We start from the raw sequence: 15,265 nt of genomic DNA, 5'->3' as shown, positions 1-15,265 counted from the left end.
ACCATGTTTGACTGTTGGTATGATTTTCTCTTTATAGAATAGAATAGAATAGAATAGAATTCAACTTTATTGTCATTGCACATGCACAGGTACAGGGCAACGAAATGCAACAACTTTTATAAAAAGGTGTGTTAGTTTTATGCATGAATGAAACAGGATGCAAACCTTCCAAAAAGTTTTGCGTTTTACTTGTCAGTCCACAGATTATTTTACCAAAAGTGTTGGGATCATCAAGTAGTTTTTTTTCCAGTGTGTGTGTGTGTGTGTGTGTGTGTGTGTGTGTGTGTCTGTGTGTGTGGTCAGCTGTGATTTTTGCTTCGGAACTCTTTATGTTGAATCATGATCACTGACCTTCACAGAGACTGTGGGGCCTGCAGTTCTATAGATGTTGTTCTGGGTTCTTTTGTGACCTCCTGGATGAGTCACTGATGCCTGTGACTCCTGATATCCTCACCACTGTCCAAAGTTTTCTTCATTTGTGGATAAATGGCCCTCACTTTGTTTCTCTGAAGCCTCAAAACCTTAGAAATTACTTTGTACCCATTTCCAGACTGACAGATGTTAATGATTTTGTTTTTCATCTGTTCTTAAGTTTCTTTAGATTGTAGCATGATGCGTTTTATCTATTTTATCTTTTATCCTACTTCACTTTCTCAGAAAGGTTCTATTTAGGTGATTTCTTGTTGTGATTCGGTGCTATAAACATTAAATAGAATAGAATTATTCATACCTTGGTGTAGCTTGCAAAATTTAATTCAGTTTTTAAAAAATATGCTTAATCACAGTTTATTTATGATTTTTGATTATCTGAAACATGCAAGTGTGACAAATATGCCAAAAAAAGAAAACAGAAATGGCACAAATAAGTTTTCACTGCACTGTATGTGCTGCTTGCTGTACTGAAGACATTTTGACTGCAGTTGTACATACAGATACTTTTTTATGGAACCTTAAGGTGTCCCTGCAGAGTCAAATCAAATGTAAAACGTATTCTTAATATATTGTTTGGAATGTCTAACCCTAGCCTTGTGAGACAGTTTCAGACAATCATTCACTTTGGCAGAAGCCGTTCAGAGTAGAATGCTTCATAAGACTGGCGTGTCTTATAAAGCATGTACTGTGTACCCTGATGGTCAGGAGGCAAATCCAGCCCTGCAGTTTTTATCCTCCCACAATCCACTCTGATGCCCTAATGACTGCCTACACTGCCATAGTGAAAGCTGTCATGATACCAGTGTGGTAAATTCCATTACCGTGAAGTACACTCACATGTCTCGGAAACAGGCTTAAACCAGGTTTCTGAAAACATTTGGTACTGTGAAGAAATGGAAACCTACCCACAGAGGATGGGTCGCATTGAAGCCAAATTAATTTTCCAGATTTAGAAATTAGACAAATACAACAGCCACATCTCTCTTCTGCTGCTCCACCGACTTAATTAAGTTTAATCAGGCCTCAAATTTTGTATTATTCCTACCTTCTGCTGAGAGCCCTTGTACATTCACTCCTCTGGCATCCAGGAAACTGAGGCAGGCATCCACATTCTCAATCTGTTGAGAAGATGGCAGACAGTCAGCACAAAGCACAAAGGATGTGATGACACTTAACATTCAATGAGCCTAAATGTCTCGGGGCAGAGGGCTCAGAGGATGGAGCTTATCAGCATTATGACCCATAAAGAACATCATTGTGTGGTTATTACCCGACCCCCGCACAACCTTGGGATCAGGCCGCATGACATACTGACTGCAGTGTGACGCCACCTACACAATCCGCTGCATGTCATGTTCACGGATTCAAGGGGAGACACAAGGCCATATGTACACAGTATGCTGGTAAGTGGTAGAAATACACCCCCAGAGTACTAACATATATAAGCAAGACACAAAGATATGTGGTACTTTGACACATACAACCCAACAACAGAGACAAACACAGGAATAAGCGTTCGCATAATTTACACATAAACACAATGACAATAGTACAGTGTGGCCCACGCTCACAGTGTAGGCAACAACTCCCACCTATGTTTCAGCTGTACAAAGGCGCACTGAGGCTGCAGTTATGAGGGGGATTTTTGCCATCCTTGACAGCAGCTAGCGGGTCGCTTCATTAACATGGTGGCCACCCGCCAATCCCCCTTAATAGGCCTTTTATGATCAGGCCAAAGGTCTTAGCGCTTTACGCAGCGCAGTGTGTCAGGGCCATACAAAGGGCAGGCTGGGCAACTCAGCCAGACGTCCAACGGGCAATGATGATTCATGAGCTGCAATTCCCTGTCAGCCCTCTAAAGCCTGCTAGCTTTTTCTCTCTTTTAAATGTGCGCTTGCTCTGTATTCTTTTCTCTCTTCATCAAAAAGAATCAGGACACTGAGTCATATCTGTACACAGGCTGTTTGGCAACTGCATTGTCTTCAATGTGTTATGTGTCTTTTAGTAAGGAATCAGCTTAAATGTAACAAGACACGGAACTTGATATTTTAAATGTTAGGGCAGGGCTACAGCGGTCATATGTGGTGAAGCTAAAAAAAACCTCAGAAAAATTGATAAAACATCTCTGTGGATTTTTTCCTCACACAGGTGCAGAGCCCTGGTCTGAGTGCTACTTGAAGCAGTAGTGTCCACAGATTTTTTTAACTCTGTCACTCCCTGCAATGCACAAAAGGCTCAATATAAGTGAGCTGAGTGAGGAAGTTAAACTTCTCCAATAAAGTAAGATGGATTCAAATCCTACAGATGAAGGCTTGCAGAAAGCCTTCATCTTTTACCATATGAATCATCATGCTGACACAATCGCACATGCAGCACAAGCTAGAGCACTTAAAATAGTATGATGACACAATTAATTTTATGGTTAATGCGGATTCCATTTACAACAAAACTAATCAGAGATCATTTTTTGGCAGGACATTATGAGGCTTTGGACTGATGGAAAGGATCCTTATGCTCACTGTCAACCTGACTGTGGAACAAACAGAACGGGATTGTCAGAACTGCTGGAAAAATGAATGGTGATCTAAACTTCACTAGACAAGCTGGATCATCAGTTTGTCTTAAGGAAAGCACCATCTATTGGTGAGACAGAAAACACTCTCTTTACTCTGACTTTGAACTAATGCCCTCAGGACGACGTTGTAGGACGCCACTAGCTGGCAAAAAGGATTTAAAAAGAGATCATTTGCGCCAAAAGCAGTAAGTATACTGAATAATAAGAAGCTGTGATGTCCACTCAAAGGCTCAAACAGCACCTCAAAAGCCATTGCTGAAGTACAGCAACCACTTAGCAGCCACCTTGTCTCCCAAATATGATGTTTATACTGGTTGTACCAATGGGAGGCTGCATGGGACACAAATTCACAGACGGAGCTTCTCCATCTGCCTGACACAACTTATAACCACCCACACACAACAAACCCCCACACATTTCAGTTTCCATATTCTTTCCCCACATGTTGCGCTCAAAGACGAACATGTGTGCTCTGGCGTTAACTTTGTTTGATTCTTCCAGACGCACGTTTAGAAGTTTGCATGTTGAGAGACATGTGCGAAGCAGCATTCGTCTCATTACGTCAGTCTAATTAGGTTTGAAGATGTGTGGTGTAGGAGTTCTCGCAGTCTAATGCCTGCCAAAACAAACAGCTTATAGGTACAAAAGATATGCCATCAAAAACATTTGCGAGATAACAGACGTTTTTATCAGCAACTCAACTCAGCTCATTCAGTTGCAAATATTTACAACACAAAGGAGTGCTGTACTACTTTGCATCTTCTCCACGGGCAACGTATGTGTTTGAAGTCTGATTTAATAGCTGATAAAGACAAAAAAGGACCAAACCCATAAACATGCAGTAAATCTCTTTAGTTGGAGACAGATCTGCCAGCTTTTAAAGCATCACAGAAACAAGCCTGTGCTGTTATCCTCTGTGACTTCAAGTGGTCAACCAACTATGAATTCTGAGACTTTTAGACATAACCGCTGTTTGTTTTTAGTCTGCATTAACTGCAAAATGACGTAAACAAGGGGAATAATGATTGAAGGCGTTGATGACGGCTGGAGCATTAATGTTCCACAGGGTCCTGGCGATGTTTAACTGCTAGTTTGGTGGGTGGATTGGCTTTGTGGCATCCTGTAACAGCCTCTAGAGAAACCGACATAATTTATTTTTCCTACACATCCTGGCATCACACAGATCCACATAAGCCATTAAAAGCCATTTGAAAATGGGGCATTATGATGAGGCACACTTTACTAAATCATGAAATACTTTAAGCAGAAAAAGGGGAGCACATATTGAGGGGTGACAGGAGTGCACATGTAAAACACACACACGAGAGGAAGGAGGAATGAGGGGTGCTGTTAAGTTTCTGCGATGAATAACTTTGAATTAAGCTACATTTCATTTACAGCGTCACAGTCCGAATCAAAATTCCTGATTCTCTGTAACATGGGCAGCAGGGCAAAGACGACTTATGCAAGTTTCATCCTTTCTGAGGATGAGGACTCCCTGGTACACCTGTCTTACACTGTCTTGTATAAAATCATTGGATGCTGAGGTAAAGCCAAAGGAACACAAATGAGCTACACTCATTTTATTTGCATTTGTATTACAAAACCCTAACCTGCTAAATATGGAGAGAACAGTTTCAAATTTTGTCCATGTGATACAAAGGCCTCTGCAATGATCATATACGTCACAGAAATAATGAAGTGCTCAGATGTCTCTTTGTCATGATGGACTGGTGAAGCCTAAATCCATCTATCAATCTCCTGCTCCCTTCTCCCCTCATCCGTGAACCCAGAGATATTTTAAACTTCTCCATTTGGGGCAGAAACCTGTCCCTGACCCCAAGTGTCAGTGTCCATTCATCCATTCACTTCCGCTTATCCTTTTCAGGGTCACAGGGGGCGCTGGAGCCTATCCCAGCTAGGGCTGGAGGCAGGGTACACCCTGGACAGGTCGCCAGACTGTCACTGTCAGTGTTTTTTCCCTTTAATGGCTGACGACCATTGCCTCAAACTCGGAGGTGCTAATTGTCATTGCTGCTGCTGAAAACTGCTCCAGTGAAAGCTAGAGGCCACCATCTGATGAAGTCCGCACAACCACAAGATTTACACAAAGTAGAGATGAGACCAAGGGCCACCAAAGTGGAAGTTTTCTGGCCCTTGTCCCCACTTAGAAATTCTATCCATAGAAATAATGAACAGAATCAGTGACTAAGAGCAGCCCTGGCTCCCCCACTAACATACTTAGGGAAATGTAGCATACCATTTGACTGCCACCCCTCATTACAGGCAGCCATCATCATATATGTAGTGAGTGTAGATAGCAATTACTCAATCGGAAACATGCAGATCCTTTATACAGTTGGCACAAAAGTCATTCCAGTTACCAGATTTCCTTATTTCCCCAAACACAGGTGAAGAGTGCAAAGTTTGAATGGGACTTTGTGCCGTATTAGACAGGCTATTAATGTTAAATAAACCAGGTTGAAATACGCCAGACGTTTCCTATCATGGTGGGGTATTGAAAGCTCTAAAAGATGTTACAACAAAGGGCTGCTTTTAATGCCGTATCTGTGATGAATGTGGCATTGTTGTGTCATGTGTCACCTTTTTATCCTTAATAGCATCTTAAAATAAAAACAACCACAAAACAAACAAAAAAATGTTCACTTGAGGACTTTATGGCTACTGCTTTTTCATATAAATCAAAACTACACAAACAGTTTAGAGACTTTTTGTCTTGAGGTGTTCTTTCTTCCATCAAAACACCCTGTGAATTTTTCTAACCACAAAATAAAAATAATATTTAATAGTACTTGTGTTAAAAATCTTGTCTTTGCTTAAAATTTTCAGTTTAAAAAGCAAAGTTATAGAAATTCAACTCTACAGTGGTACATTCTCCTATTCTTTCTACTCCAGTAAGACTCAGTAAGACAAACATTAGATGTTGGCTACATCTACTGTACATGTTTTCAGTTCAATTCCCCGAAGTCCCATCTTACATATGAAAAGTGAACTGGAGCACGTTGGGCCTCTCTAAAAGTATCAAGTGACTGATGTATGATGGTTGGAATTGGAAAGTGTTATCCCTTATATTGCAACTGTCAAATACAAATGAGCCAAACACCTCAATTATCACTTTCTACGGGACAGAAAACAACCTTCTTCAAGACAAGACTGGAAAACCAGGCGTTAGCGCTTTGTAGCCCATGAGCACTGCTAAGTAATTGAAGGGTTTTACTTAAAATGCTACATCTCCACTGGAAAATAAATGCCACCTTACATCCTTCAGTCCGTTTTTCAAAAACACAGATGACTCAAGCTTCACAAACAGAGCCATTTTGTGAAGTTTTGGCATGATTCAGTAGAGTTATAGCTTTTGTTTTTAAACCATTTTATTTTGAAGCCAGTAATCATTATATGAATCCTTATTATTTATTATATATATTTATGTTATTCCACACCTACATGGAAACATAATTGCAATCCTGGCCATCGCAGCACTGGGAGATTTAACAGAGGCTCTTGTTTGTGCGTTGTGTCAGGAGAGTGACGGAGCCGACCACATATTTATTCACGGTTGCTGTTCACACCCTCGGCTGCAGCTCTGCAGCTCACAGTCGGACATATACCAACAACAACAACCTACAACAGTCAGAGCACCAAGTTTATGGCGTTATTTTTGTGCCCTATTCTGAGCGCACGTAAAAAAAATAAATAAAAATTGAGCGCATGTAAAAAAAAAAAATTGCAGGTGCAAGTGTTGCATTTTGATGAGAAATTTATTTTGAGCTTAGAAAAGCTCAATTTGAGTGAATAAAAATTCATTGCTGCGTTCAAAAAATGTATTTCAGTGTTTGCTATTATCCACACACACAACAGCAGCCCCTCAGTTTTTTGCATGTGTTGCTCGCGCTATCAACATTTCTGCCCGTGTGCGTTCAACTCTTTCTCTACACCGTTATATTTGTGCCACAAAACCAGCCAATCACAGACTTGGATGCAAAAAATCTGGTTGGCTGTTCTGGTCTCTAATCAGCTCGAAATGACGAAATGCAATATCCCAGAATCCATTTCGTCCCAAACTCAAACGAGGCAGTGGCGGAGGAACACAGAGTGGCGGAGTTTGAAATATTACTCTGTCTGGGTCACAAAATAAACTTTTAAGATATTTTCATGCGAGAATGTTTCTGTGTAAACTTCAAATATCTGCTCGATTTATCAAGACGTCACATATTTGCATAAGTGCGCTAACGTTTTCGGAGATGCCTGTTACCCACCAGCTGACTGGGTGGTCTCTCGGGTTAAACATAATATAAAAGGCTGAACTGACAAAAAAATCACCGACTACACCACCAGGTATTATACGAAAAACCATAAAGCCTTCGAACTAAAACAAACGCTGTTGTGACAGTGATGTACACTGTCTTGTTGGTATATGGGGGCTAAGGGGCGATCGTGGCTCAAGAGTTGGGAGTTTGCCTTGTAATTGGAAGGTTGCCGGTTTGAGCCCCGGCTTGGACAGTTTCGGTCATTGTGTCCTTGGGCAAGACACGTCACCCGTTGCCTACTGGTGGTGGTCAGAGGGCCCGGTGGCGCCAGTGTCCGGCAGCCTCGCCTCTGTCAGTGCGCCCCAGGGTGGCTGTGGCTACAATGTAGCTGCCATCACCTGTGATACTAGAAAGTAATATTAAATAAATTCTAACAACAGCTGATCAAGCTTGAACGTGCTGCTGTTGTTTAGTGCAGCATTTCCTCTTTCTGGCGCAAAGTGGGCGATAAACAAGAGAGACGGGACTTCTGGCAGAAAAGCCGATCAGCTGACTGATCAGTTTCATGATAGAAGTAGCAACAGGAGAGGGAGGGGAGAGAATGAGAGAAGAACAGCTTTGTGCCTTTTTTCATTCTAGCTGAAGTACGGGACCAATCACGTTCCTTTCCCCCTCAATAGGGATGTATTGTAATTGGTCAAGCCCAGAGTTTATCATGACCAATTGGCTAATCCCCCACCTTTCATTATTTATACTGTTACAAAAACAAACAAACAAACAAACATAAAAATGAAAATGCAAAAACTGGGTGAGAGGGGCTGCTATTGTGTGTGTGTATGGATAATAGCAAACACTGAAATACATTTTGTTCACTCAAATTGAGCTTTTCTTCGCTCAAAATAAATTTCTCAAAATGCAACACTTGCACCTGCAATTTTTTTTTTTTTTACGTGCGCTCAGAATAGTGGCACAAAAGTAAGGCCATACAAGTTTAAGCCGGAGAGGCGTGATTGCGGATGTGGCCCAGGTGCGTCCGGCCCACTGCAGCAGCTGCACCGTAGACCACGCCCCGCCACATACCCGACTGAGGCCGGCGAACCTTACCCCCGCGGCAGGAAATCGGGAGAGGCAATCAGCGCCCCGGCCCCTGGCCCAGCGACAGGGAGGTGTCCATCCGCCCTCGTGTCCAGCGGCGGCAATGAGCCGAGGCTCCCCGCGGCTCGGCAGGCGGGCAGGACCGAACAGCACGCTGGCGTCTAGTGGCAGAGAGGCCGGACCGGACAGCACGCCGACCTCCGTCTCCCGCTTGGCAGGCCCTGCCGGCGCGCTAGCCTCGGGTAAGGACGCTGAGATTCTTTTTTTGCCCCAACAAGGTAATGAAAGTTGACTGATGACTCAGGTGTATCCAAATAAATCCTGCAGACACAAACCACTGCGCCACCCTTTTAAGACTTTTCTCTAAAAGACCAAAATCGATACCAACTAGAGCTAAACAAAATTAGCTCTGCCTCAGAAATCCCTGTATCAAAGTTCATCTCTCTTCTTCCAATCACCCCACATGGCAAAAGATAAAGACTGTTTTTGTACCTATTAATTCCTCTTGGCACATGAAACCTAATGAGGCAGAACTCCTCACTTGTGGAGACAACACATAGTTGTGATACTTTTTACAGCCAGAATATACTTTATTAATCACTGCTGCTTTGAAATCTAAAGGTTTACATGGATAAAAAGCCAAATCCCTGTGCTCTCTAGAGGCCACTTGTAGTCCAAACGTCTAGCAAGCAGAATTAAACATGATTTTTCTTTTCCCCCCCCATAAAAAGCCAAGGCCTGAAGGATACTACGGGTTAGAGTGGTTCACCACACATTCAGGATTTAGAGCCACTCAGCCTTTCTTTCAAATAAACCAGTTCTCTTGCTGTCCGTGACCTCTGCATCAACTCCCTTCATCAGATTTAGGGTCTGACACTCTATCTTCCACTGGTGTTGTCCTAAACCCCCATCTTGTCACTATCAACGCATCCACAGCAGGCAGCTGCTGACAGACAATGAATCAAAACGGATAAAATGAAACAGAACTTTAGTGTAGCTGATGGGCAAAGGGCAGGCTGGGTTAAAGCATTCTGTCTCATAATCCAGGGATCATCGCTCATCATGTCAAAACCCACAGCAAAGGAAATTTTTCCTCTCATCTGGTACTGGCTGAAGAACCATTTGGTGCAATATTGATCACAACATCAGTCGCCATAATCCCTTACCCTGTCTGAAATCCTTCTCTGCTGTAGCTGAAGATCTGTGGTTGTTGCTCATTTTTTAAATCACCATAAGAGTGAACCTCACACACCCAGATTTATCCAGCTCACTCAGGCTTACAGAGGTGATGTTTGTATTCACAGCAGCCTAAATGTTATGAAGCTCTGTGTCATAAAACTTTTCTAACACAAGAAAACCAAACTGAAATCATTCAATTCAAGTGGTTCCTGATTTTTATCACATCGTACCTCATATTCCTGTAAATAAAACTATATAGCTTTAGCAAAATCCTTTGAAGATGATGCAGCGCTAGCTCAGTCAGCACGTAAACACGCATGATGTATAATCAACATGTGTGTGCCAGCACAAACCTATATCTATGGATGTCTCAATTAAATATGGTGGCGCATTTTCCAGTGTTTACAGCATCAAATAACTTGGAGGTCTTCCATGTGGCTTTGTGCATCTGCTGCACACACGGGGTGTGTGTCTGCATGTGTGAGAGAGTGAAAGCAAGGCAGACAAAGATGTTTTATGGATAAAAAAGTCTCTTCATCAATGTCTGGCCTAATCCCTTTAAATCTGTTTTCGCTGTTTGAGTCAAAACTCATTATCGCTTCAGTCAATGATGGAGTAATAAAAAAAATATTACAACAGTGATGCAATGCACACACAAAGATTGCTCCTACTGTCATTTCATCTGTCCCCCTTTATCCGTCTGTTCTCCCTTTTATTTTCTTTCATTTTGGGCACGGCTCAGTCTGAGCTACAGTTGGACAAACTCTAATCGTACATCAGTGACATCAGGAAAGAATCAGCGAGTTCTTTTATTTTGAATGCAAATATCCAAGAACTTCTCCAAAAATCGCTGATCAGCTAAAGAAACAACAAAAAAATTGTTTATAATCCTATAAACTAAGAAGAGACGAATTTTAAAAAGAAGAGTCAAAAATCTAATCAAAGCCGAGACTAAAATATTCCGAGTTTTAGTCCCAGCTGAAAAGCAGTGGAGTGACATTATTTGGTTAATGGAGCACACCTTTTAAACATACTGAATGGCATCAAGATAACCAATCTCACTTAACCTCTTCCCAGCTGATGGTTTTGCAAATAACTCTGTCAGCGAGTGACAGAAGAAACAGAAGTATTCTTGTTGTGTAAGAGAGTAAGCAAACACAGAAGAGGGCAGAGGAGCGGAGGGTGTTTGTCACAGACTAGAAGACAAGTATTTCTTGTTGGCTTTTAGGCTGACGCCAGGTATGTCCTTTGTCTTCCTCATATTCACTGTTGCAGTCCTGCTCTAAGAAGGTAAACGGCACCAACATGATGGATGGTATTACTGTTGACAGGTGACAGATTTGTCTGCCAGTCATGGCTGAGGCTGTTTCTCCTGCGAGGGTCAGTGAGGTTAAGATGCTCACTTATTAGGCCTGTGTTTGTATAACCTGCTGAGCAGCAGTGATGCAGGAGTGAAATATGCTGCCATTCACTCACTCTCTCACCCACTCTTTCTGCTCCATCAGCTGAGAGAGTTCTGTCCTTCAGTAAAATGCCTCAAAGCTCTGTCTGTAAGCTGCTTCTAACTCGCCACATTCAATGTGTCTGTTTTACTTTATTATGCACACCATATTAGATGTCCTTTCTGTTACTTATCTCGTTTAATCCTGTCCTCATTTAAATCATTTCAAATATCTCTAAAGACTGATACATATAACTATTTATGACAACACAATAAAACAACCTATAGAAGAAAAATAATAATGGGAATAATTCATTGGCCTAAAACATATGTAAATGGGTCCCACTTAGTAAGTTGTGATGCCAGAAGTCTTACAGGAGTCTTAAAAAGCGAGTACCAACAATAAGGCTGTGTTTTTGCTTCTGAACCTAAAATAGTGGTTTGAGAAACTCTTCTCAAGGCTGCAGAAGTCACGCCGCAGCATCTTCTCTCTTCTCACCCGCCACAGAAGATAAAACAGTGCTGCAGATTTTACAGCAGCCTTTCACAGATGTTGAATGTCAGATATGATTTAGTCTGCTGGAGTGGTCAGAATGTGGCCATAAATTTTTACTTTAAATTCCTTGAACTATAACACCACTTACAGCAGGTCCTGTTTTTTTTGTTGTTTTTGTTTTTTGTTTTCTGTTTCACTGGTTAATAAGGACAAGCACAGTGCGGCTGTTTAGGAACCAAAAGCTGGGTGTACACATTTGTGGTTAAACCCCAATAATCTGCAGAGATGTGACATGTTATAGTAGGTCCTTTGTTGAACCGACTTTGTGATAAATCAGCTGTAATCACAAAGAACTGCTAAGACATTTAAATATTCCCTTGTACAAGCAGTGAGTGGGCACTACTTTTAATTGTGTAAAGCCAGTGGAATGAAAACATAGGAATCACATGACTCCCATGCAAAACTACTGCTAAAATCATGAATTTTGACTCTGTAAACATGTGAAACACAGTTTTTCCTTTTTCCTTTGCAAGGCTGAGCATACTACAAGCTAGCCACTTTCTGTTCAGGCAGCTAGGAATGAAAATGATGCTTAAGGACCATTTGCAGCAGTGACACATCCAAAGTCATGCAGCCCGTGGCTCCGGAAGGTGCCAAGGGTCACTGAGGGCAGGGAGGTGGATGAGGGAAGCTACTGTAACAGCACAAGCTGAAGGTTGGCAGTGAGTCATATGGTATAAACGTACAGAATAAGACAGATTGAAGAGTGACACGAGAAAAAAGCATTAAAGAAACCCATGCAAGCAAAAAACAGGTTAAGGACAGGGTGAGTGAATCGGTAGAGGACAGCTATTCCCAAACTGAAACAATCACAGGGAATACGGGTCGGTCGAGAAGGGTTGCAGCTGGTATTTCACAGTGAAACAAACTGAGGCAGATCAAAGTTTAGCAGTGCTTCACTGTGCCCATTTAACAAGCCAGCTCTTCGCTCCCTTACAGAACATTTGCCGATACCATTCAGCTATAATGAGTGATTAAAAGCTTCCAATTGAGACAAGTGAGCTTGTAACGAGCCCCAAGGTGCTCCATTTATACCACAACCATGTGAGGGGGTCCGTCGATGCCCAGAAAACAACAGAGAAAAAGACATATGCCACACGGATGCTTCAACACATATAAAGAGCAGAGATAGATAAGCAAATATTGTTCATCAAAGCACAGATGCTGGGGCATTTGGGTCTCTGCACCTGATCCAGTAAAAATTAGATCAAACTTAGACCTTTGGTCCCGAGTTTATTTTTGATTTAGTCATCCTGAAATAGATTGCAGATTTTCACTATTTCACTTATAAAGACCTGCTCTTACTAGATTTCTAGTTCTGTGAATGTATACTTTGCTAAAAGCTAAACAATTCCTCAGACGTCTACATGAACACGACAAAATTAGCTCGTTACATAGATGAATTATAAAGATTAGGAAACACCAAAAGATGCCTCTAAAATTATAAGTGGCGCAAATACCCAGAGGTTCAACCCGATATCACAACAAAGCATGTAATAGGCAGTAGCAGTTGCAGTAAGTTTCAGTGGCAACAGCTGAGGGAGATATTTTATTTCAAGCCAACATGAAAATAATCACAGGAAAGTGTTTAAACAGACATATTAGCTCCCTTGCTTAATGGACTCTGACGATTAAAGGCGTGGACTGTACTTCATGTTTTTTGCTCACTATCGACTTTGTGACTTTAAATATATCTCCCCCTGCTGGTAATGCAGCTTCTGCATTCGTATCTGCTTTATATTTTGAAGAGGCAAAGCGTGAAATGGACACGGTGGACCGGCATCTCTAATACATGTTTTGCTGTGAAACCGGGTTGAGAGGTTTCTATATAAGCTCTGCGTCACGTGTGTGACTTTGTTTTGGCTTTGATGGCCCATCACAGTAGAAGCATGTGTTGCACAGCTGTGTGATGATGATTAGTTAGTTCACTACTGCTGATCAAAATTACAGTAGTGATTTTTCCCACTGATCAGTGCCACTCTGAAACACAATATTTCAAATATCAAATGTAGTTCCAGCAAATGTTAGCTTCTAGTTGAGTGTGCACCCTGTACAGTGATCCTGGGTGCAACCCTCTTCTGAAAAGATTATTACTACTATTATTATTCTCAAAGGTGTTACCTCAGCCTTTGATGCAGAAGGTATTTATTGATGTGTTTTAGATGTTTGTCCTATGGGTAAAAATTGGAATGTGAACCCTTCTAGTCACTCTCTACCCGCTCTGCCATCAGGGCATACAGACTGAACAATAAGAATGAAATATATTCGGTGTGGATGTAGCTTCAGCAGCTTAAACGGGCCATCTGCCTCCTCCTCCTTTACTCGCTGCCAGTCGCCGGGCATGCAAAATGACATCAGGGATGTTTCAGAAACCCTGAGTTCCCATCATCCCTTTGTCAGTGTATTTCCAGACCAAATGACTCTCATAATAGGCTAGTCGTCTGACAGCCAGGGCTGCTGTAATCAAATCAAAGACCAGAAAAATACTGTCACACAAATGCCAGTTGGTTTTGCTTAGCAGGAACCCAGGCCAGGAACTCAAATTAGGAACACAATCAATTAGAAGCAGAGATTAATAGCGAGCTGTGCCGACGACGAAGCGTCAGGCCAGTGAAGATAATGCCACTGAGCGACTCGTGCTGTTCGTCCTCGCGTCTGGCTGGTGTGCAAGCTGCCAACAGATGGAGCCCAGATGAAACTGGTGGACTTTTATAGTCTCCAAGAAACCCTAGATGCAGTTAACCCTGAATTGCAGCACACACCCAGTCTAATCATGAGAGAAAGGCTAAAACGCTCAAAGTATACATTTGTAAATAACTATGCTGATCAAATCATATCTGGTTCATTTATAAGATTTGTAGTCACTGACTGCATAGATTTGTGCCATGCAAGCAGTATTGTTCCGGGTACCGAAATGCATCAGTGATTGGATGAGTGGGTAGTTAGTTAAAAACTATCATTATCTTTTAACTGCTCATCTAGCAGCACTCAGCTAATAATGTTATTTTGTCTAATACTTTAGTTAATGACCAAATACTTTGAGCAAACCAGCTTCAGCTAGACAGTGTATGTGTTTGTTAGTGCATCAAGAATTTATTATTTATTAAGAAATGTAAGGAAGCAACTTTTCTACTATAGTGTAGCCATTCTGAGCATGTTCGCCATGACATTTAAGCTGAACATTTGACTAACTTAAGCTGTTGTGTTTACTTCAAACTGAGCACTCTTTAAAGGTTAACAGCACAGAAACCTCATGGTTATGATTTGTTTTTATGTAATTAAAAAATTGCAAATGTCTGTTGCACATCACTAAATAGAAACAGTACTTCAGATACCAGTCAGAGGAGCTTACATTCCCTCACAATATATTGTGCTTTTTAAAGCACTTTAAAAAATGACAAGCAAAAAGACAAAAATTGTCTGAGTAGCAGCCTTTTTATATCACATCAGATTTCTTTTTCCTGAAGAGTGAAATGCACTGTATTCTAGCAGACATGCAGTGCAGTAAAATCTGACTGTGTACTGCAGTTTGACGCAATCACTTCAAATTAATCAAAAGAGAAAAATTTGCATTGTGAAAACTAAAAATATTGAGGGAGGTCCAGAGCTGCCAATAGCCAGTCTAAACATGATCCACGACACACTTGAAAAGTCAATAGCTCAAATGAAAAGCAGTACGAACGAGTTGATTAGCTTGGTGAGTTGTTTGATGGAATCTT

The 15,265-nt window shown here is 41.5% G+C and overlaps 1 protein-coding gene across 4 annotated transcripts in view; it reads right to left on the bottom strand.

Annotated features, from left to right (window-relative positions):
• nav3 (neuron navigator 3) overlaps nucleotides 1–15,265 on the bottom strand; it is a 183,389-nt gene that overhangs the window by 107,746 nt on the left and 60,378 nt on the right. For all 4 annotated transcript variants that reach the window (XM_085253065.1, XM_085253066.1, XM_085253067.1 and 1 more), the window contains exon 4: nucleotides 1,478–1,550. In XM_085253065.1, coding sequence (XP_085109191.1) covers nucleotides 1,478–1,550 — 73 coding nt within the window. The remainder of the gene's footprint in view (nucleotides 1–1,477; nucleotides 1,551–15,265) is intronic.

This window comes from Mchenga conophoros, linkage group LG17 (genome assembly GCF_057382185.1).
Source record: "Mchenga conophoros isolate Kocher_MC1m ecotype Shallow Benthic linkage group LG17, M_conophoros_male_GT1.1, whole genome shotgun sequence".
In the NCBI taxonomy this organism is placed as follows: Eukaryota; Metazoa; Chordata; class Actinopteri; order Cichliformes; family Cichlidae; genus Mchenga; species Mchenga conophoros.
This window is presented reverse-complemented; position numbering and strand designations above follow the sequence as displayed.